Consider the following 24144-nt stretch of genomic DNA (forward strand, 5'->3'; position numbering starts at 1 on the left):
TTTCAAACTACAGCCGCTATCCTATTACCAATAGCTAGCTAGCTACATGGCGTATGTGGTTAACAAAAAAAGAGAAATCGTTTCTGGCATTCTGACTTGATATCAAGCGGCATATAAGTTATTTTAGAATACATCTGCCCAGTCACGATTCAGCAATTTTTCTGTAGAATTTGTGCACTTTTTTCTTTTTTTTTTAAACCAGTGTCAAATTTAGGTCTTAATACATTAGCCTAAGGGAATGATAAACAAATGTTTTTAACAATCGTGACAATGTTAGACTTATATGTGTATTGTTCCAGTTATTTTTTTTGACTGTTCAACCATTTTTTGTTGTTGTTTTTCAACATCGTTCAAGTTAAGCTGTGCGTTCGTTTTCCCGTTTGCCGTGTCTCATCTTGCAAGGATCACATTCTTCACCCTGTCTGCTGATTCATTTGCAATGACTACCCTAGTGTTTTTTTTCTTTATTGTAAGCTGAGTATGCTATGTTACTGCTATTGCTAAGATATAAAGTCCATTTGGTAAGGCTGGGTGAGGGCTTCTTCTTTTGAGTTCTCTAGACATTCATCTTAGCGGAAAGATGCTAAGTGTGACCCCGCGCTGTGAGAAATGGTTTCGGAGCAGGGGTAGGTAAACATGAAGTTCACGGCATACTTCATGTCTTTGCTTTTTTTGTCCCACTTGTAGATGGCGGTAAGTAGAAGCTTATTGTCCACCTTCCGGCCCATGATGAGGAAGCTGCCGCTCAGATTGTCAAGCTGAGGGCACGGGCAGCCCGCTGCGTTCTTGATGTACAAAACCAGCTTGCGGAATTCTTTCCTCTTTAGCTTTCCCGCTTTTAATACTTTCTTTTTCTTCTGAGCTGCGATGAGCTTTCGGTCGCCGTTCTCAATCTTCACCTCTTTAATACGCATCCGTAGAACTGGAAAGAATTCAAGAAAATAAATCGTCAGTCTGGACGGAAAGTTAGATGCATACGTAACCGCGCGTTGGAGTCACTGTCTATTTTCCTTATCAAGAAAGTAATTCATTCGGCTTCAAGACACAAAAAAAAAAGAAACAAAGTGCTTTGTAAGCTGTGTTTAACGTGCCAAAACATTACATAATGGAGGGAACAAGCCCCCCCCCCTTCCATAACTGTACTTTAAACAATCATTTTTCTGCATTACCCACTTGGTCAATTATGTTCCTTGAAGGAACAGAGAAACAGTGTGCTTTTTTTTCATTTGAAATTGTTTAAGCACAAAACAATGAATGCAATTTCTGATTTAAAGAACAACATGTGGAAACTTAATAGTCTACATTCATTCAACAATTTCTGAGCGGTTTCTGAGCTTTGTGTAGTGGCAACATGTGCTATACTTACTAGTATGTAAACAGCTAGAACCACCATCCTGTTGTTTTACTCCTATAAACCTATTATTTGTAGTCTACTGACCCATGCAATCTAATAGTGTGCACACATGTTCAGGGCCGGATTTACTCTCTCTGCTGCCCCAATGCCAGGTTCTTCAATGTGCCTCCCTGCATACAAGTAATCTCGGAGACATCGCCACTGCATGTCACGGGCGTCAGGAGATAGGAATTCCACACCCTTGCTGCCCCTCTACTCCTTGCTGCCCCAAGGCCGGGCCTAGGTTGGCCTTGTGGGAAATCTGGCCCTGCACATGTTAAAGCTGGCCAATCACTGGAAGTTTTTTGTGCTAATGTTCACATGAAAAATCCCATTTGATTTGACCCCATTAACCATTAGTAAATCGAATGAATGCTCCAAAAACATTTTTTTTAAACAAAATTCTTCTGGTGCATTTCCAGCTTAAGAAAAACTCTCAGAAAACTAAAAACATACCCTTGTTGTGGGGTTACCCCTCACGGCAATAGTTAAGTATTCATTTTGTCTTGGGGGCTAAAAAAACCAAACAGATTTGCTCAACTGATCCACAGTTCCCCTAGGTTGTTACACCTGTCCTGGCAGCCTCTTCTTCCCTGGTCTATGGACCGCTGATGTCATCACATCTTATGCAGGTCCAATGAACTGTATTAGACGTGAGGACACCACAGGAACATCTCACAGAGAAGAACGGGCTAATGTGCAGGATAAGGGAGGTGTTAATGTAGATCACATGAAGACAGAGTGGTGGATGAGAAGTACGGAGAGGAGGGGGGTGAAGATTTAAAAAAAAAACCAACAACATTCCCATAGTCAGTTAAAATTCCTTATCATAAATCTGCTGCTGCTGATTCATTTGAACACAAATCTTCATTGACAAATACTTACTTCCTCTTCTTCGTCTGTTGTGAGAGGAAGACAAGGGCTCTCAGATGTAAACACTATTCGTCATCACAGTGATCACAAGGAAAAAGCTGCTCAGATCAGCTCTGTACATTGTGCAGTGGCGTCTAATGATGGCCAATATAAATGGCCAGAGCCGCCAGTAGGGGGTACACCATACTGGGCTTGGTCCCCTATAAGGACAGCAGGGGGCCTGGCAGGGGCTGCCCACACAGCTTCCCCCAATGAGAACTCCCTGGGATGCCTACACAGCACGTCAAGTACAAATGATCTGGCCGGCTCTACAGGCACCCGGATCACTTGCACTAATAGAACCCTGAAGGTTCCATAAAGGGAGCCTGTCACCTCCAAATGCTGTCGCATAAGGGCTTGTTTGCCTCTTTGTGAAAGCAAAATTTAAGTGAAAGAAATTTAAAAAGGTAATATAACATGTAAAAAATAAAATAAAACATTTCAAAACCAACCCTGCCACCCCCACCATCTGATTCGAACGAACGCAAGTGCATAAGGCATGCACATGTACACTGAGTGGCCAGATTATTATGACCACCCCATCAGTACTTCCTTGGGCCACGAGATGACTCCACGAGATGACTTCGCTGAGCTGCCTCGTGACTCCACGAGATGTTGAAAGGTGATGCGAGGAATCTGACACTGCACTGTTGCCCTTCTGTTGTCTTGTACCAGTCTTGCCACTCTCCGTTCTGCCCTAACATTGACTAGTCGCTGACGGCCACAATTCGCACGTTCAGACCCAGATTTTCACCCAGTCCAGTCTTTAAACACTTTAACAACAGCTGCTCTTGAAAATTTTTACAATTCTGCTGTTTTGCTGATACTCGCTCCATGGCTCCGAGCGCCAACAATCATCCCACGTTCAAAGGCTGTTAAATCGCGTTGTTTCCCTGTATCTTCAGAAAAAATCACTTCTACTGTCGTGGTAAACAACCTGCTTCCCTATTTATAATGGTCTGGCCCTCTAGCAACTTCAGCGCGAAATTATAGCTAATTATAGCTAATTTGCCTACAAACGTCAGGTGGTCATAATAATCTGGCCACTCAGTGTATGTAAGTGGGAAAGTTGGGGAAGGGGTGGGGGTCCTGCCAGGTAAGCTGTATGGGACCCCATGATTCCTAATGGTGGCCTTGTAAACGGTACTGCAGAAATACATGTCTACGACTCTGCAGTTACTAAACCTACAGTGGTAGTGAAGTGAGTGACTTTTTTAAAACCAGTGTTTCATTCAAGAGTTTTCTTTTCCTGCTCTGTAGACACAACAGGAAGTGAGATAAAATCTCTTTGAAAACAGAGAAATTACCTCTTGGACAATTGTCACTGAAGAAAACGTTCCTATCACAACCTTTCCTCTATATTCCTGCTCTGGTGACAACTCAACGTTATGCCTTTCTTATCACTTACACTATGGGTGACAATCGTCACCAGGACAAATAGAGAGGGTGCATCTCTCCAACAGGTACACAGAAAGCTATAGAAACCAGACAGGGATTCTAACTCACCACCCCTGTATAGTCAAAAACTATTTGGGCTTTTTAAAGAATTAAATGTATTAAAATATACTCAGATGTTTTTTATTAAAGTTACATTTTTCTGTCATGTGGAGAGTATAATTTCGCTATTCATGGCGGTTTTAAATAAACATTTTTGTGGTAGTGTGGTCTGCCACTAATGCTTCATCTCTGAGTGTCCACATGCAGAAAGTACTCGCTAGTCGATGTTCATGCTCTTGTAGCATCCCAGTTCTTTTTTCAAACATGTAACTCATGGAAAAAAAGAGTTTTAATGGTAATCCCACTTGAATATTTTATCATTTACACCGCATCTTTGGATTGCTCTGCAGGTCATCCCCATTAATTGGTTTATTTACTAGAATATTTAGCTCTTGTTGCAAACTGATATGCTATCAGAGCTAATGATTTAGAGCCCCTGGCAAAATTTCTTCTGGTTGGCACATAATCTTGAAAGAGAATTAAAGCCAGTAAAACCAAAAAAAATCTATTTGGCAAACTTTATTCACTCTCATGAACCATTGTCTATCTTTAGGGGGGAAGGCTTGTCAATTGCCTATGGTCTTAGGCACGGCCCCCATTCACACTTGAGCCTGAGCATTTTGTACGCCAGTTTGAAGCTTTTTTGCGTGTATTTTGAAGCTTTTTTTGTGCTTTACCACTGGAAAGCTAGTCAGTAGGAGGAGATGGTTGGGTGAGAAATTAGACATAAAATGCACTTTACAAGTGTTTTTCAGGCACTTTCATTGAAGTCTATGGGGCCAAAAACACCCAATTCTGCCCCCAAAAAGGTAATGTACATTTTCAAGCAACAAACAACACAATGCTGAAGTGCGAATAGGTACTAGTGAAAATTATTATTATTATTATTAATATACAGGATTTATACAGCGCCAACAGTTTGTCCAGTGCTTTACAACATTGTGGAGACAGTACAATTACAATACAATGCCATACAAAAGAAGTAGAGGGCTCTGCATGTGAGAGCTTACAATCTACACAGAGGTGCAAGTGATACAGAAGGTAATAATTACATAGTTACATAGTATTTGAGGTTGAATAAAGACACAGGTCCATCAAGTTCAACCTTTGTGTGTCTGTGTGTGATTGTGCATGTGTATGTGTGTACACAAGTCCCTGTGTGATCTTGTTTTTAAGAGTACCTGTACCCCTGTATGTTACGGTCTCCTACAATGGTATTTGATTGATTTTTGAATGATTCAGTACTCTCAGCTGATACCACTGCTTGTGGCAGCGAGTTCCAGAGCCTAATCGCTCTAACTGAAAAAAGTCCCTACCACTCCTTGTGGTTAAATCTTTTCTCTACCAATTTTCGGTGGTGGCCTCTAGTCCTTGTTATGGAGCTTACTGTAAAAAGATTATTGCTGATATTGTCATCACCACTAAACATTTTATACATCAAAATCATGTCCCCCTTAATCTCCTCACTTCCAGCGTGAACATGTTTAAATATAATAACCTTGTCTCATAGCTTAGGTCCTCCAGCCCCTTAATTAGTTTTGTTGCCCTTCTGTGGACTCTCTCCAGCTCAAGGACATCTTTTCTGTGGATTGGTGACTAAAACTGGACCGCACACTCCAGATGTGGCCAAACCAGCGATCTATAAAGTGGCAAAATGATCGCTTTATCTCTACAGTACATTCCCTTTTTAATACAAGACAGAACTCTGCTCGCTTTGTTTGTCGCAGCCTGGCATTGCAAGCTAGTATTCAATCTGTGGTCTACAATGACCCCCAAATCTTTTTCCATTTCTGACTTCCCTAGTTGTGTACCCATTAATATGTATTCTTCTTGCCTATTTTTAACCCCAAATGCATTACTTTACATTTTTCAACATTAAACCTCATCTGCCATATAGTTGCCCAAATAATGGGATTCTTCATGTTGCGTATTGTTGCTCAGGAAATGGGTAACAAAATACTCAGATGTAATGGGGGCTCAGAGGTTGAATCTAAGGTCAGAGAGCTTGTTAAAGTGCCTCTCAATTCCATGTCCGTTTCCTGATGCCCTCCACCCGTGTTCAGAAACCTGCAAGTTTTAACTAGGACATAATGATCATAGGAGTGATCATCAAGTGCCTTCTTCATATATGCATGGTCAACACGAGTAGGTAATATGCAGAAACATTTCTCTCTAGCCGGGGTCCTATATCAGAAGATCAGGAATTGAGACTGAGTGCGTAAGCTCTCTCCATCATTATACTGTACATGATGACCTCTGGATGACGTCCTGCATTCACAACATATCCACAGTCTTCCAGGATGAGTGACATGTGGCTTCATTTAACCCACATGGCAAAGGACACCTTCGAGAAAAAAGAAGCACTGTGGGGGGACAACTTCGGATTGAAAATTTAGCATTGTAGCCTGAGTTGGGTGTCTAGTTTAATGTAAAATGCCCACAAATTGGCTACACAGCAGCCACAAGGTCACTTTAAGTTTTTCAGTATGACCTGAAAACAACATTTAATGTAAGTACTGGGCAGGGTGCTTTAGGCATATTTACGTTTGTGGGTCCACACTTCATAAAGTCTTGCTTTGAATGCCTGCATATTGAACAAGCTGATTGGGTAGTGATGACAAGTCAGTACACTTGTACCATTGTGAGCTGCCAGTTTGAAGAAGTGCAGCTGGACACACAGGAATGACAGCACAGCTACAGAATACTTGCTTGCCTATTCATTGCAGTCTCGCTGATCTTCATCCATCTTGGTGGCATAAAGGAGAAATGAATGTGTGGTCCCTGATCACTGCACTTAGTTCTTACCACCTATGCCTCCCACCAGAAGTGCAAGCCAAAAAACTGAGTTTTCCAGGTCGTTAGTAAAGACCACACTCTTGTCTTATTTGTTTGTGTGAAGCAAACTTGTCTGAATTTTAAATTCACATTTCAAAGGCAAATTATTTTTCCTTCTCGCGCAGCTCCAGTGTGAAGGTGGCAGGTTCCTGAAATATACTCATGCTAAAAATTACAACTTTCTCTTTTAAAATCAGAGTTGGGATTTTGTTACTTTTTTCCCTCCAGCCAGACGGTCTCTATATTCTGGGAATGAGTTTGCTGACAGACCTCCCGTACTGACTGTGGTTTGCACTTTCTTCAGTGAAGATTTTGTTGAGGCAGTCTGCACATTACAAAGATGTGTGTCAGATTCTGGCTCCAGCTGACTCCAAATACTCAGAAGACATACCTGCCTCATGTCTTAACGATGGCTGAAGTTTCTAGCCCCAAGGCTGCAATCTCCTAAATAGCTGAGCCACCAGAGCAGTTAACCCCACTTTGTAGAGGTAACAGATAGATTAAAAACTGTAAAACGGTAAAACTGCGATCTTCCTGCTAACCTGACCTAGTCAAATTATTTTTAAGCCAGGAGGACCCTCTGTCAAACATAAGTATCTTATGAAATATCTGTAAAAACTAAATCAAGGCAACTTACTGGGCTTGCTGTATTTTTCTTGAGGACATTTTGTTGGTCATCCGACTAGCTTTCCCAGTTCAAGAAACAAAAGTGCAATTGCTTTGATTTAGTTTTTACAGATATACCAGAATTTGGATGAATGAGAACCTCCAAGACATATCCCATGAAAGTAACAAAATGGGGATGTAGAGAGATTCCAGATACTCTGTTATTTTCACATATTTCTTGTTTCCTTACCTGCAGCTACCTATAGACCTCCAGATTTACCCATCTTGGGAATAAAGTACCTGTTTATTTACAGCAATCATGTTCACTCTTGTTTGGCACAAGCATAGCCTAGCACAGGGGCATCCATAGACGTTAGGGATGTCCTGATGCCATTTTAAGACCAAGTACAAGTACTTGCCCTTATGTATTTGCCTGTGACAAGTCCATGTTCCCACACCAGAATGCAAGTCTATGTCCCCACGCCAGAACACCAGCATACAAGTCCATGTCCACACACCAGAATTATTCTCACCAGGCTGTGTGCTGATCTCTCCAGGGAAACATGTCAACCTCTGCAGGGCTCTGCAGGCAGTTCCTATGATGTGAAGTGTGCCGATGTCCAGAGCTGTACTGTGGTGTGTGTGGGGCTGTCCATGGCTGTGCCTTCGCCGGGAAGGAGGAGGAGGACATATACAACCGGGCAGGCACTGCCATGATAGATGTCTTGGCGCTTGGGGTCAGGGGAGTTGCTTGTGTGGTGCACAGTCTCCTGCCCAGCTCACTGATGCCACTGGTTGCAAGGAGCTGGCTGGGATGCCACTTGGAGCGTTCCACTCAGCTAGTGGCAATCAGTAATGTCAGTGAGCTGGGCGGGATGCCAGTTAGAGCATCACAGGTTGCTAAGAGCTCCAATAAAACCTCGGACACCAGAAAGGGTGTGGCAGGTGTGCCCTTCACATGACCCAGTGAGATGCCGATTGCGGCAACCGCCTCAGGCTCCCTTATTATAGGGACAGCCTTGCTAGTTTTGATGCTGGACTCAATTAGTGGTTTTAAAGTCACTTTACTCCTGGCACATCTTTAGAGTGGACTTGAACTCAAAAAGTGAAGATAAGCTGTGTTGGGAACATCTAGAAATGTGCCTACACAGTAACCTGAAATATCTATCTTTTTGTCCTGAATTCCTTCTGAAAAATACAAGTGCCTAGAGCTTCATAGCTGTAAATCTGCACGTATCTTCATGTATATCTGCAGTAGGAGTTCTCAAGGCCCTGTGTCTCTGACTAATAGTCTCCCATGAAATTTGGTGATGTCAGTACAGTGTTATTTACTGTTATCATTGCTGGAATGGAATCCGTACCTATGGACCTGCAGTGGAAGAATCTATCTGCTAATAATTTATCAAATCTATGTATATAGGTTCTCTGCACCTATGCTGCGTCTTGAATAGTTGGATCTGAGGATCATCATTCATCAGGGGAGGCTCTGACATTATGAAACAATGCCTTGCCTCTACTTAGATGTTCACTGCCACATGGAAAAGGCAAATAGGCAAATTGGCAAAATGGACAAGGCTAAATCAGTTATGTAGAAAAGATAATCTATGGGGATCCTTCAGGCAATACTGGTGGCTACTCCTTTGCCCTCTGCTTGCCTTTCTTTTTTGGGTACAGCTTCCACAATACATGTCCTCTTTAATGAACAGCATGCCATAGTATAAGATCATTTGAAAAACTCCTTATGTGATGAAATCCTTTGTGTGACTTCTACTCTGAACTTTGCCTCCTTATGTTTTTGGTTTATGACTTTCTTTAGTGCCCATATGTAGCTGAGGTCAATTTCTGGGAAGAGCAATTACTGTACGTCAGCATTTTCCATGACTGAAAACGCAGTGAGTGATTTTGTCATGTAGCTTATTTGATTAGGTATGTGAAGTATTGATTTCATGCGTCGCTACTCTCTTCCTGCTTCACTCAGCACCAAAGGTAACACATAGAGCTGTTGATCCCTAGATAAGAAGCTACAAGTTTGGGAAGTAGAACTCGGATTCCACATTGTGTGCTTCATGCCTAATCCCTTCATTACTTCCCATTATCAGCATTCTTTGCAATGAAGTAGGATTGATAAACTGTTTGGTATTGTGATAACTAAATCAGAATGACTGAAAAGAACATGTCAGTGCTGGGTGACAAGAGCTTCAAAGGTAAGCCGAAGAAGGATATCAGGGTTTGCATAGATAAGTCATTTGTACAACATGCTTTGAAGCACATGAAATATACCAGGCAGCCCTTCATTATCACTCAAACTGCTAGAAAGAGTGTATGCTTATTCCAATAGATCCTTCAAGAAACATTGTAAGTACCTTAATGGAAAGGGAACACATCACATGCCTGTCAGCCAGAAACCTATAAGTATGTAAAGCAATAGTTCTCTGATCCAGACTGTAGAATGGCCAGATTGAACACATTATTTCAATTTATAAGCAACTTAAAGACAGGCCCGGAGAGTGAGCGGAGGGGCTGCATGACTGGGGGGAAGGAATAGTCCCTGGAGAAGAGGTTAAATAAAATGGGAATCAGTTGATCTTACCTGATTGGAGGTTAGAGTCAGGTGTCAGGGAGGAGCTGTATGTGTTGGGACTGCAAGGGCTGATGGGGGTTCTTTCTGGAAAATCGATGAAGAAAGCAGGTTGTCCTGACCGCCCGCCCGCCCCTTATTTTTTTTGCAGTTGGTTGCAGTTGGAATTATATAATGGCGGGTTAAGAGGTCTTTGGGGGTCTTGAAATGTGAGTCAGTTACAAAATAGGGGGCCATCATTTGAGATGGTGCTCCTTCCCCCTGTTGGTGTCAGTAGTTGTCAGGGGCCTGGCCCCTTGGAAGTTGGGAAGCACTATCTGTCCTCGAACTGGTGGGCGGGTGCCTGGGGACATGGGAGCAGTTTTAGTAGAGGCCTTATTTTGGCTGACGGTCACCCAAGGACCCCTTCTAGGATTCAACAGTCATTCAGATTATTTATTTGTATGTTATTTTGGTTATTATGTTTGGTAACTGTTCATTTTTGGTATGATTAATAAAGGGGCTGCTGTGGCAATTTAAATCTATGTTGCACAGTCCGTGTGTTCATTTGGGTTTTTAACAGAGCGATGTAACTGACTAATCCATCAGCCAAGTGTATATAAACCCTAACCATGAACTTCTATTATTTGCTCCATTTTGGTCTGTATATATACCATTGAAAGCAAATCTCATGGATAAGTTAAAAAAATACCTGTTGATCCTGCCAGAAATCTAATGTGCTGATAATTTACTGTGCTATCTATCTGTGCTGATATTAGTTAGCAATGTTCTCAGCTACCTTTGAGGACTACAGAAGACCTCCTCCATGTTATGGAGAATTAGTAGATTGAGAGATGCTCTGTATTCCTGAAACACTCTCTGTCCCAGGTGGCAACGGTGCTCCTCTATAGATACAGGACAGGATGCATGTTACTGGATGGACCACCAAAGGAAAATAAGCCTGAAAAAAGCAAACGAATGCAGCCACCACATGTATGAGCTGGTAAGCTGCATTATATAATCGTTTTGTTCTTTGGGTTAGATACACTTTAATCAAAAACAGATTCTCACACATTTAAATAGTTGTTCTTAGCTTACCGATCTATTAGTAGAGTATCCCTTTAGTGCCTATAAACAAGTCAATGACCTAAACAACTCTGCTAACTGTTATAACATATAATACCAGACAACGACTTAAACATGGAATTCTTTTCAATCAAGGTGAGCAGAGACAGACTTGCAATGAGAGGCAGGAACAGTATAGTACAATCACCATGCTGCAATACTAAGCTGGAAGTGCAGCCTGCATTTCTAATGGATTCTTCCATGTGTATCTATAGTTACAGAATATACTGTATGTGTATCACTCGGCTTTAGAGCCTCAATTGGTGCTGACACTGTCCTTCCTTCTGGAGGGTTGCTGCTTTTCTTCCCCATGGTCCCGGTGTGTGTTGTAAAGTAGTCACCACTCCAAGCTCACTCCCGTGATGGACTACAATCTCATGTTTGGATTACTCATTTTTTTTTCAGATTGTAGCCCATCAGAGGTGTGATCTTGGAGTGGTGGCTACTTTACAAAACACACAGGGACCATGGGGAAGAAAAGCAGCAACCCTCCAGAAGGAAGGACAGTGTGAGCACCAATTCAGAGATGATTTGAGGATCTACAGCTGAATGATACACAAAGAATATACATTGTTGTTAATAGTTAAGGTACTTGAATGCATTTTTAAGGTTTAACTTCTAAATTTAGAGTTAAGTTAAATGGAGGAGTGTCAAAAACAGTGTTACCCTTCATTATCTCTGAGAACGGAAATGCTTTGACAGAGTAATACGAGGCAGCATTCCCTTGTTAATTTGTTTCAGCGACAAGCCATGTGGCTCATTTCCTGTTTTCTTTTTTAATTTTTTTTTCAATTGACATGACTAATTGAAGCATACCGGAGGTCTGTAGCTCCTTCAATTCTAGTACTAAAAAGTAAAAGCAAAATGCTTTTAAGACTGAAACTAAGATTACTCTGACAAGCAATGGATTTGGTGATCACCACAAGTTGTCAGTTTTGGTTACAGTCAGGTGTGCGTTGGACCAAACCTCCTGAACAGTCCTGGTCAAGTCTTAGAAGATTCATTTTTTACATTAAAAACTCAACCTATATGGTTAGTTCTCAGTTATGTGCTGCAGGTTTTTGTTGGATTACACAAAATGTTTAGCAGAACCTTCAAAGTGAATGGCAATTAGTATGAGGCTGACAGGAGACCCAATCGCCTTTGCCTTGCTGCATTGTTCACTATTCTCCCCAAATCCCTTGATCCGTAAACCAAATAATAAATTGTTTCAGAGTATGGCACGATGGATGATAGCCCTTATTTGGCACACTACATGTATCCCACTGGAAGAAATAATTAATATCCCAACTCCAGACTCGGGTCCCCCTCTCCATTTTGCCCCCTAACACCACCCACCCATTACCTCACACACTGGTGCAGCCATGCAACCTTTTAAAAAAAAAAAAAAAAGGATATTCTCATGTTTTTTCCCCAACGATGTTGGTTCTGGTCCAGTAAAGTCAGAGGTTTTCTCCACCCTCTTGTTCTTCCAGTGGTGGGTGGATGCTGCAACTGTCCTTATCAGCCCTAAATTTCACTAATTCTAGCCTCTTAAAAAGCATTGGCTCACCTAGTTGAATTAAAAAAAATCTGTTCTGGACTTTTACCAGTGAAGTGGCACTGTTATCCTTCAATCTTACTTGAACCAATGTAAGAGGGCATTTTTGCTCCCACTGACCACCAATGTGGGCATTTTTACTCCCACTGATCAACACTGTAAGAGGTTATTTTTCCTCCAACTGATCACCACTGTACAAGGGCATTTTCATCCCACTGATCACCAATGTAAGAGGACATTTTCCTCCCGCTGACCACCAATACAAGAGGGCATTTTTCTCCCACTGATCACCAATGTGGGCATTTTACCTCTCTCTGACCACCAATACATGTGGGCATTTTTCCTCCCATTGGTTATCATTGCAAGAGGACATTTTTCCTCCCGCAGGCCACCAATATGGTCATTTTTCCTCCCACTCATCATTATTGTAAGAGGACATTTTCTCTCCCACTGATCACCAATGTAAGAGGGCATTTTACCTCCCTCTGACCACCAATGAAAGAGTGCATTTTCCTTCCTCTGACCACCAATGTAAGAGGGAATTATTCTTCCTATGACCACCTATGTAAGAAGGCATTTTCTCTCCTACTGATCACCAATGTAAGAATGCATTTTCCTCCCTCTGACCACCAATGTAAGAGGGCATTTTCCTCCCTCTGACCGTCAATGAAAGAGTGCATTTTCCTTCCTCTGACCACCAATGTAAGAGGGAATTATTCTTCCTCTGACCACCAATGTTAGAGGGCATTTTCCTCCCTCTGACCACCAATGTAAGAGGGCATTTTCCTCCCTCTGACCACCAATGTAAGAGGGCATTTTTCTATATATGTACACGGAAAAGGAAGGAGGCCCTTTTTTTTTATTTTATGGAAAAGTTATCTTGTTAACACATTATTGCCAATCTTAATAGGAGAGAGAAACAGAGAATCTGGTTTAAAATTCAGAGTACATTTAACATGTGGACTACATTAATATTTTGAGCTGTATAAATCTGACAAAATTAACGATTATACTGAGACATATTCCAAGATGTGAACAGATTATCTTTTGAAGAAGCTAAGAAGGTCATATTAAAGCTATTTGTTATGTTTTTGCCTAAAGCATCATTCTTTAAATTGTGAGAGATTTATGGTCGGTTGCTCTATATTTTACAGTCACCAGACTGTTGACAGCACGGTTTGGCAGCTGAAGTTACCAGTAGCATGTTTTAGTAATAGCAATGTATCCTTTTGAAGACAAACCTGCTATATCCTAGTTCTCTCTCCTTTTAAGCAATGCCGCAAGCAATTAGCGGAGACTGGTTAGCTAAATTCAGACCTGGTGAAGTGATACTTTTTGGGCTATGATGATGGTTTAGTGGGAATGGATTAAAACAAAAAGAGTAATACAGGAGCTAAATTAATGTTCTTGGAGAGAAGGATGTTGCAGGTTTCCATATTTCTGGCCACATGCATGAACCACATGATCTAAACTGGAGGGGAGGATCAGCTAATCTAAACTGAAAATCTCCTTCAAAAGTTTCAATACATTTAAATTTGCAACCTTTATTAAAACAATATCTAGTGATCCTACCATGAAGGTCCTTAATCGGGCACTTCCTGTTAGAGGGTGATAACTGTCACCTGACTGTACTCCTTTGTTGTCACCCTATGGAGACTACAATGCCTACACATATTACACAGGGTTGCCCCACCCTTGTCCCTAGCCAATATATAGGAAATATGTGCAGCTACCAATAGAGTGAGCGCGCACAGACAGGAAGTGAATAATAGAGGCTGGAGAAAACAAGGAACACTGAGATGGAAAAAAAAATAATGAGGCCACTTTTAACAAAAAAAGGACAACCCATATACAAGGGAATGCAGGGATGAAGATACTGTACATGTAAAATTATTAACAGATTTTGGCTTAACCTTACACAGCAAATAATTAATCCCTGGTTCCAGTTTTGAGTCCATAATAGCACCCATCATGTTTAAGCACTAAAGCAGGGGGAGGTTTTTGAGCCCCTAAAACGCATTGGCTGTTCTACATTGTCGTTTAGAAACCCATTCTATTATTAAACATTTGTGGATTCTCATGCAGTCTCTGGTGCTCTCATTGGACTCTACATATTAGCAAATAAAATGTCTCCCAGAAAGGGATTTGTCTACTTTACCAGTTAAAGAAGAACTCCAGGCACATAAAATCTTAACCCTTGGGGTGGGGCTACTCCTGCATTGCTAGGGTGAAGTGTTCATTTTTGTCTAGGGAGCTAAAATAACAAAGTTATACTCACTTGAACCTCCGAGCCGGCTTGCTCCTGGTCCCTGGAGCAAGTCCCTGGAGCCTCTCTCCCAAGTTGATCGGTCCCTGGAGCCTCTCTCCCAAGTTGACCTGTCCCTGGAGCCTCTTTCCCCCTCTGCTGCAGAGGTCTAAGGTACTTGATTCATCACGTCCCATATAGTGTATAGAACGTGAGGATTTGGGGGACATCCCATTGCTGGAGGAGGAGACAGGCTGGAGGGAGCAGTGTAGGAGCCTGCCAGGATCGCGGTTCCGGTGAGTATAACCTTTTTTTTTAGCGCCCTGGAAAAAAACCCTGAGCATTTAACCCTTGCAGTGCGGGGCCAACTGCAAGGGTTAAGAATTTATTTGCCCAGAGTTCTGCTTTAAACAATAGGAAGCAGCGGAAGATCTGCATATTTCATGACAGGCAAAAGCTTTTATGTATTTATTATTGCTGCAAAATGAATAACAATGAAAACAAGACACAGACCATGCAAATCAACATCATTCATGTCTGGGGTGGAGGGAACAAACATTATTCATGACATATTGCCAAGATCATTATAGTGTTTGTTTAGCTTTCTTTCAAGAAACCTTTTTAGTTGTTAAGCTCCCCGCTACAACAAGCAGACAAGTACAACGGTGCTCATTACTTACTACCCCATTGTGACAAATGGCTTTCTTTACAATGCTAAAGGCCTTGTACAAATACAAGGCCTATAGGTGAAATTGAAGCATGTGGAAAGGATGGAATCTAGTGGTTATAAAAAGTCTACACACCCCTGTAAAAATGTCAGGCTAGAACCTCTGTCAGCTTTTAAAATTGTCTGTTTCCCTAATGCAGATTTGTACTCACTTCCTGCCTGATAAAACATCCACAGAACAGGTAGTTAGGGGAAATCTCTAATGGTGAACCCCTGACACAGGTTCTAAACTTTCCCACACCGTTCAAAACAAAAAAAAAAGCCTATGAATACACTTTAAAACAGGTTTCTCTTTAATTGTACTATCAGTTTGAGCTCTATAACACTGTAATGTGCATGGCTTTTGGCTGTTCTATGGAGACAAACTACATTTTTCTTAATGAAAGCAATTGTGAAGGATAAACCTACTGCTGAAAAATGCAGCAGGAATATTTTTCATCTTACTTATTTTGTTAGAACACGCCTGCATTAAGTGTATAGGTCAGGCGGTGGTGACTCTCCAGCACAGAACAACCCTGCCCATAAGCGTTCTGGTTTCCTGTCAGTTCTGGTGTTCAGGCATCAGGAATGCTCCTCTGAGCCACAGTCAGTTGTGTAGTAGACAATCAGCAACTACCATACATCGCAGTCCTGTGATATCCTCATGTTTTGAGCCTATTTCAATTAGTAGCACATGGACCATTCATAAACCTGTTTTGATGTCTTTTGTGGGAGAGTGTCATTGCAGAATATATTCCTCTATATCTATGGAAATGTCTAGAAATCCAGATAAGTGAAATTAGTCTTTGTATCCTTAATGACGTCCTGAACACTGCAACTGTGCTCAGTTTAGAATTCGCTATGAAGATTGAAATATGGGAGCTCCAGTGCCACCATCCTGATCCCATCCTTACTACCTAGTGAGTCACTGAACTGGAACAAGTATTCAAGGAATTTTTACTGGGTGCATATTTGTTTCAGACCAGCAACTCACAAGGATGACTTTATATTTACCTTGGGTTGCACCTGTGGTGCACAGGTCATGTCTGACCAATTTTACCAACTTCACAATCTTCTTCATAGAATAAGTATATAAAATATATATAATCCGCGCTTATGGATATAAATATAATATAATTATTAAAATATTATATATTTAAAAATAGTAATAATAATAAAAGCTGCTGCGCTCGGGACACTGAGGTCAAAGTGTCCATGGGTGTGCAGGTCTCGAGGTCACCAATAGGGTGAACTATCAAATACGTAATTAAGTGTTAACAAAGCAACATGTAATCAAAAAATTAAATAGGTGTTTGCAATCATTATTAATATACTAAAGTGATAGCCAGTGAAATAGATGAATACCAAATTTCACTTTGTGCAAAAGTGTATTAAATGAATTATGCCTTATTATAACATTCTTGTTGTAATCAAACGTGCATCAAATACAAAAATTATCAATAAAAGTGATAAACAACAAATCAGCTCAAAGTCATCAATAAAAGTGATAAATCACCAAGTGAACCAGAAACTATTATAGAATCCAAGTATATATGATGTATTGATGATGAAAACAAGCTTCAAACAAAAGCTTAATCTTTTTCCCACACCAAGTGTCCACGACAAAACTCCCCTCTGGGATGCGCACTCACCAGACCCACGGCACTTGAAGGCAAAAGAGATGAGAAGCCGATAAGTAGTCCCAGCAGCTGTCTCATCAGCGTCACATGGATCAGTATTTAGCAAAAATAAAAAACTCCTTTGTCCAGTCGACATAAACATTTATTTGAAAAAAAGTAGTCACTTACAGTTAAAAACGAATCAATCGGCCGCTCACAGGCAGCGTGTGGATATCCTGTACTTCCTGGTTGTTCGTGGTATTGAGAAGTGTAGCCCCGCTCCGACGCGTTTCGTCATCAAAAGACGTCCTCAGGGGTTTCATATGCAACCTAAGTATAGGTTGCATATGAAAGGCATGTAGGTAAGTGGGGTGGGTATGACTCACAGGTCCATTTAGGGCAATGTACCTACTTCTCTGAATAGTAGACATTACATGGTAAGGAGTCTTTATAAATTTCCACATGCTCCATAGCCACCAACTTACACAGGGCCAGGGACCCTTCCCCAATTTTGATTGTCCTGTGTCCTGTTATTTAAATAAAAGTCAGATGCAAATCCCCATTTCAGGCAAAATATGTGCCTCCTCCCACTTCCCTCTAATCCATCCTACCAGAGTTTTTGTTGAAGCAAGGTATACTCACCTAACTCTCCTGCCCCGGTCCCATACCACTGCTGTTTTCGGGTTCAAGGCCCACTAATCCTCTGGTCCTCTACTGTCCTCCATTGCTCATGATCTTTTCTAGATCCTGAGAGAACCCGGCCACTGGACATACTCACATATACTCACCTAACTCTCTTGCCCAGGTCCCATACCATTGCCGGATGCAGTGACCACTAATCCGTTGGCCCTCTACCGTCCTCTCATGCTGATGATCTTTTCTGGATCCTGAGAGAACCCCACCACTGGACAGCCTATAGGAAAAGTCCACGCCACATGAAAACCCAAAGAAGGACAATAATCGGAAGTAAAAAAAGAAAAAGCAAAGAGTCAAGGTCCCCAGAAGACGCAGTGTCTTGGGAAGAAAAAGACCTGAGGGTCATGCATCCCAGCTATTGAGCTACTTCATCTTTCAAGATATTGGCAAACAGTTGGCTTTAATTCCACATAAAAGTTCAACCGCACTCTGTAAGGATCTTCACCAAATTCAAAGGTTTATTTGCAATAAATCATAACACATTGTGATATAAGGATCCCATGAATCAGACGCTTACGCGTTTCACCATCACAGATTAATCACTAAGTGACTAAGCCGTGATGGTGAAACACGTAAGCGGTTGATTCATGGGATCCTTGTATCACAATCTGTGATGGTGAAACACGTAAGCGGCTGAATCATTGGATCCTTGTATCACAATGTGTTATGATTTATTGCAAATAAACCTTTGAATTTGGTGAAGACCCTTACAGAGTGCGGTTGAACTTTTATGTGGAGTTATTCAAGGCAGCAGTGAGCCTCATTGACCATCACCTGGAGAGAGATCGTGCAGCCAGGGAATTTGGAACGAAGGTTTCCTTTTTGCTTGAATTGAAAGTTGGCCGTAATTGTCCTTTAGCTCTTTCTGTACATTCTAAAATGTTCCAAAAGTGGAAGGTGTGACAGCACAGAATCATGGAACATGCAGCTGCAGCCCCTGTGAGATGCTGTGAAGAGCCTACTGAATCTGGCTGGAATAGGTTAGATGAAAATCTTTAGCACTTGCGCACAGCTGCAATGATTGTTGGATAGCAGTAGCTTTTTAGTGACTTCAGATCTATAGGATAAAGAGTTTATCAGTAACTTTAAACGGCAAGTAAAAGTAACCATCAATATTAGCTTCATGTATAATAGCTCATTTTGTGATACACAGGTAGCCCGATGTATTTCCTCCTGTATATCTAAACCTAATCTTCTATTGTATTCGTACAAAATGATGATCCTGTTGTGGATTAGAAACAGAAAAAAAGCTTCTAGAAAATTAGAGTTGATTAATCTGTCTGTGCCAAATGTCATAATGAACAGAACATGTTAACTTTATACCCTTACACTCAATTCTTTATCAGCCATATTAATCAGCAACAGAAATAGCTTGCAGCCTTTCAAAATACATAAACAAATCACAAAATGAAAACCAAACCTCGGCTCGAATAAAGCCTGTATATTTGCTTTAGATTTTATGATAATGGCCTTTTGGAGAGGATGTGAGGCGGATATCAAGTAAATATGTCTTGTGCAGCAATGGAAGGCGAAGCAACAAATTGTATTTGGTGGTTATTTATATAGTCTGCAAAACTGTACATTTGGTCCTCATGCTCCGAAAAAAAAAATCAGTAGTGTTTAAAGGAGAACTGCAGGAATGTAAAAAGTTAACCCTTGCAGTGTTGTAAAGTTGACACCACTCCAAGCTCGCTCCTGTGATGAACTACAATTTCACAATAAGTTTACTCATTTGTATTGAGATTCATCACGCGAGCGAGCTTGGAGTGGTGGCTACTCTAAGTGACATCATTGCAAGGTGAAGGTAGGGGACTGGCTGTCTAGAAAAATCTGCAGTGCTGGGTTGGCAGCCCCCACACCCAGAAATGACAGCATCAAGGGATCTGGAGGGGGAACTTAAAACTCAGGAGTTAAATCTTAAAAATGCATTCAAGTACATTAGCTATTAACAAACATGTATCTTATTTGTGTATCACTCGGCTGTAGATCCTCCAATCATCTCTGAATTGGTGCTGACACTGTCCTTCCTTCTGGAGGGTGGCTACTTTAATTCTCCATGGTCCTTGTGTGTGTTGTAAAGTAGTCACCACTCCAAGCTCGCTCCCGTGATGGACTACAAGCTCAATACAAATTAGTAAACTAATCGTTTTACGCTAGAATGTACAGAAAGAGCTAAAGGAACCTGACAATTAAGGCCAGCTGTTTGGCAATATCTTGAAAGATTAAGTATCTGAAGGGCTGGGATGCATGACCCTCAGGTCTTTCTCTTCCCAAGACCCCGAGTCTTCTCGAGATCTTGAGTATTTTCTCTTCCTTTTCTTATTTCCGGTGGGAGTCCTTCTTTGGGTGTCTATGTGACGTGGATTTTTCATATTGACTGTCCAGCGGTAGGGTTCTCTAAGGATCCAGAAAAGATCATCAGCATGAGAGGACGGTAGACCAGTGGATTAGTGGTCTTCACACCCGGAAACAGCAGTAGTAAGGAACCTGGTCAGGAGAGTATATCCGAGTATATATTGGATGGCCTTGTGTGTGTTGTAAAGTATCTGCCGCTTCTAGCTCATTCCCGTGATGGACTACAATCTCATGTTTAGTTTACTAATTTGTATTGAGATTGGAGTCTATCCCGAGAGTGAGCTTGGAGCGGTAACTACTTTACAGCATACAAAGGGACCATGGGGGAATAAAATTAGCCCCCCTCCAGAAGGAAGGACAGTGTCAGCACCAATTCAGAGATAATTTGAGGATCTACAGCCGAGTGATACACAAATAAGATACATACAGTATTTGTTAATAGTTAAGGTACTTGAATGGATTTTTAAGACTTAAAGGGTTATTAAACCCTCTGTTTTTTTTGCATATATCTACTTCTAGCAAGCAGTAGATATATGCAAAAACTTTAAAAAAAAACAACCTTTTGAAACAGGTTAAAACTTACATGTGTCTTCTCCGTGCGCTCCTGTTCGAAAATCTGAAAAATCTCGGGTGGCTGCAAAGGATCTTGGGGCGAGCGCATGCGCAGTTCAGATTTTCAGCCGGGAGATGAGGAGAGACACAAGGTAAGTCTATGGACGCGTGCACCTGCATGCAGACACCGTGGCACAGGAAGTGCCAGCAAGCACAGAGAAGTCAGCGCTGGATCGGAGACCCGCAGCAGCGCTGGAGGGACAGATGTAAACATCAGGAAAGAAGATGATCGGGTTTAGAGACATCATTTAAGGTAAGTGCTAACATTAACATTGGGGGAGGGAAAAAAAATTAGACTTTAATGTCACTTTAACTCCTGAGTTTAGTGTCACTTTAAGGAAGCCAAAAAAATAAAGGTCTCACTCAAATTATAAACTTTGCGCATTGATCTCTTCCCTAATGACCACAGGAACACAACCCACTTTTACTATCCAAGCTGGAAAAATATCAGTTAGTCAGCAACCCTAATTTGGGACCCAAGACTGTGCTTCTTTGTGAACAATGCCTGATACGCGGGGCTCTATATATTCTGCTGAGTACTTTTGAAACAAATAAATAAGAAATGTTGTGACTACGATTTAGAGTTCATATAATCACACATGTCGAGTATTCTGTTTATGGTCTAATAATTAATATTGACCAAACTTTATGGTCAGCTTGATGAATGAAACCTAGTTTTTAGAACCAAACGTGTTGGCCAGCATCTTAAACAAAATAAAGTCACACATTCCTCTTCAGTACAAAGCCCATGTCATACAAACACAGTGTTTTAGGTTGTGCAATATTACACCTCAGGCTACAGATATGTTTTTGTTTAAATCATATTTTTTCGTTGCTAGCCAACAGGTTTTTGTAAGCTGTCATTTTCTTTTTCTACTTAATCCAATTAGGTCATTGAATGAAGATCGCACCCAGAGGCCCTTGCCACAGGAAGTCATTTTCCTATTGATTGAGAATCCATTACTAGATCTCTCCATTTAAAAAAAAAAAGTGTTTTTTAAAGACAAAACAAGACTAAGCCAGCTTTCTTCCTTTGTTAAATCTTTTTCTTGGTGGGGAGCGCTCAATAGATGCAGATGAATACAATGTGATGTGCTGTGATTTATTAAAACAGTTGACCGTGAGTAGCTTAGAGGGATAAACTCTAATATATGTAAGAGTTATCACTGCCTTCTGAGATGCACTAGCAACTTGTCTCTCTAGCTTGAAAATTCAATATTCGTTCTGGGCTTTCTGTACTGATATAAATATATATTGAAGATCTGAAGGTATTTAATCCTTTCCATTTGCAAATTGCATAGTCTTCCTTTGAGGGGAAATATTGCTTGATCGTACTCTCTCTTAAGCACATATAGGCAAATGCCATTATACAATTTATGATTCGCTCAAGGCCTTTCGTGGACTCTTTCATGGACATTACTTGTATTGGCCATTGTGCTCATGCATGCATGCATCCAAATGTCCGAGTGCACATGTGATTGGCTGTAGCAGAAAATACTAATTTGCCACTTTCATATCAATAGAGTAATATGTCGGTAGAGGGTGCACTGTTGTAATCTAAATTTACTGTTGCATAGTGTCTTGCCTAACCTGTGATTCAAGCTGCCTGCCTTGATTTCTGCCTCTTCTGACCAAGACGTGTGAACAATCATTGGACTTACAGTAGGCCTTGCACTAAGGCAGGGGTGGACAAATTAATGTGCTATTCAGAAGCCAGTCTGTCCAATCCATGAGCCAGCAAGATTTTTTTTAGGAGCTTGCTTCTTTGACAACAACTAGAGAAAACTTTAAAAGTTAGACACCACTGTCATTTTTCAGGAGCATTGGAGAAAGACCTGAGGGTCATGCATCCCAGCCATTGAGCTACTTCATCTTTCAAGATAGGAGGAGCCCGACAGTTCTGGGAGAGAGAAGAGGTACTGGTGGCATACCTTATCCCGCCGGGTAAGACTGTCCCCTCCCCTCTCTGCCGCCCATCGCCAAGCGCCCATCGCCAAGATGGCCGGCAGCAGATATAGTTATCAATGAGATGGCCGCGCATGCTTAATGATGTCACGGCGGGGTGTCACCCAGTATCCACTCCGGGCGACACCCAGCCTCGGGGTGCCCCTGCCCCCAACCCATCTACAATTGCTGCACCTGTAGAAAATAAACTTCCACACCTATGCAAGAATAATTTTAGGATTCTTCCAGAAAGAACCTGGGAATCATGAGGAATGAACGCTGATGATCGAGATTTAGGTTACACAGAATTTCCAGGATCTCATCAGAGGGATGGCCATGTCCCCTTCTCCAGTTTGGAATCCTGGAAATTAGATGAGGGTATTTACTAACCCTTTTCCACTTAAATGCAGCAATTTGAGATAGGGGGGAGACCTAATGTAATAAGTTGAGGTGTCATCATCACTGTGCTGTACATAGCCTGGGCAGACAGCAGGGACCCAGCAAGTCCAACCACAACAGGCTGCCTGCAAAAATGCTACAGGGTGATGAATAAAAGACCAATCACCCTGCACACGAAGAGAGAGCAGCAGTGGACTGGTCTTTGTTACAGTGAGTTCCTGCATAGAGGCAACGTGCAGAAACTGTTTCCTGCTGGATTACTGCACAGATGTGAAAGAAATACTCAAAGGACACCAAGATTTAAGTAAGAACACACTCCAAAACTCTTGTATTTAGACAATATCTGTTTCACTTGGATTTTAGCTTTAAATGTAGTTGTAAATGCGGCTCATGTAAGGATCTGAATCTATATTTATATTGGCTTTGTGTAATCCCCTGCTGCAGTGCTCGAATGCAGACCAGGAATATGCTCAGAGCAGGAGAGAAGAGAAGGATAACCTTATCAGTCAGCTGCTCCTTCATTGTCCACTCACAGGCTGAGTAACCAAACTGTATAGCTTACCTGTCAAAGAGAAAGCTACAAATCCTTCGGCAGATAGCTACAACTCCCATACATGCATTTCTACATGTAAGGCGTTTGCCTAAGATGTGGGGAAATCTGAGTGCACTGAGCCATATTTGCGTATCCAGCCTAAAGAGGTCCAAACTGAGAATGGCCATATTATCTGGATTTGGGCCTTGAAGATGGTCAGCTTGTATACTTCAAAGCAGTGAAAGTTAGCAGGCCACGGCTGGCATTTCTTTCCATTTCATCACATAATGATTACATCTGCTCAAACTGTGTAGCAGTTTGCACAGCTGCAGTGACATTGTCCAAATTTTGCAATGACAGCCTACCACTTGGAATTGTGTTAATATTGGACGAGAGCCCTAACTTCTCAACATAGAAAGGGCAACAAGTAAGATCATCGGGAAAACATTGGCAAACTTAGCTCAGCTGAACTTTTAGTCTGAGAGCTTTAGTAAAAAATAAATAAATAATAATAAAAAATGAACAAACATATAAATAAAAAATAATATGAAGAAAAACCAAACACAGCACC

General features: G+C 41.4%; 1 protein-coding gene across 2 annotated transcripts in view; it reads right to left on the reverse strand.

Moving 5' to 3' along the window:
• Positions 1-339: 339 nt before the first annotated feature.
• SFRP5 (secreted frizzled related protein 5) overlaps positions 340-24144 on the reverse strand; it is a 57738-nt gene continuing 33933 nt past the window's right edge. For both annotated transcript variants that reach the window (XM_018559199.1, XM_018559124.1), the window contains one exon: positions 340-922. In XM_018559199.1, the coding sequence (XP_018414701.1) occupies positions 570-922 (353 nt within the window). In that variant the 3' untranslated portion in view covers positions 340-569. The remainder of the gene's footprint in view (positions 923-24144) is intronic.

This window comes from Nanorana parkeri, unplaced genomic scaffold, assembly GCF_000935625.1.
Source record: "Nanorana parkeri isolate BGI_ZX_2015 unplaced genomic scaffold, ASM93562v1 scaffold2, whole genome shotgun sequence".
NCBI lineage: Eukaryota > Metazoa > Chordata > Amphibia > Anura > Dicroglossidae > Nanorana > Nanorana parkeri.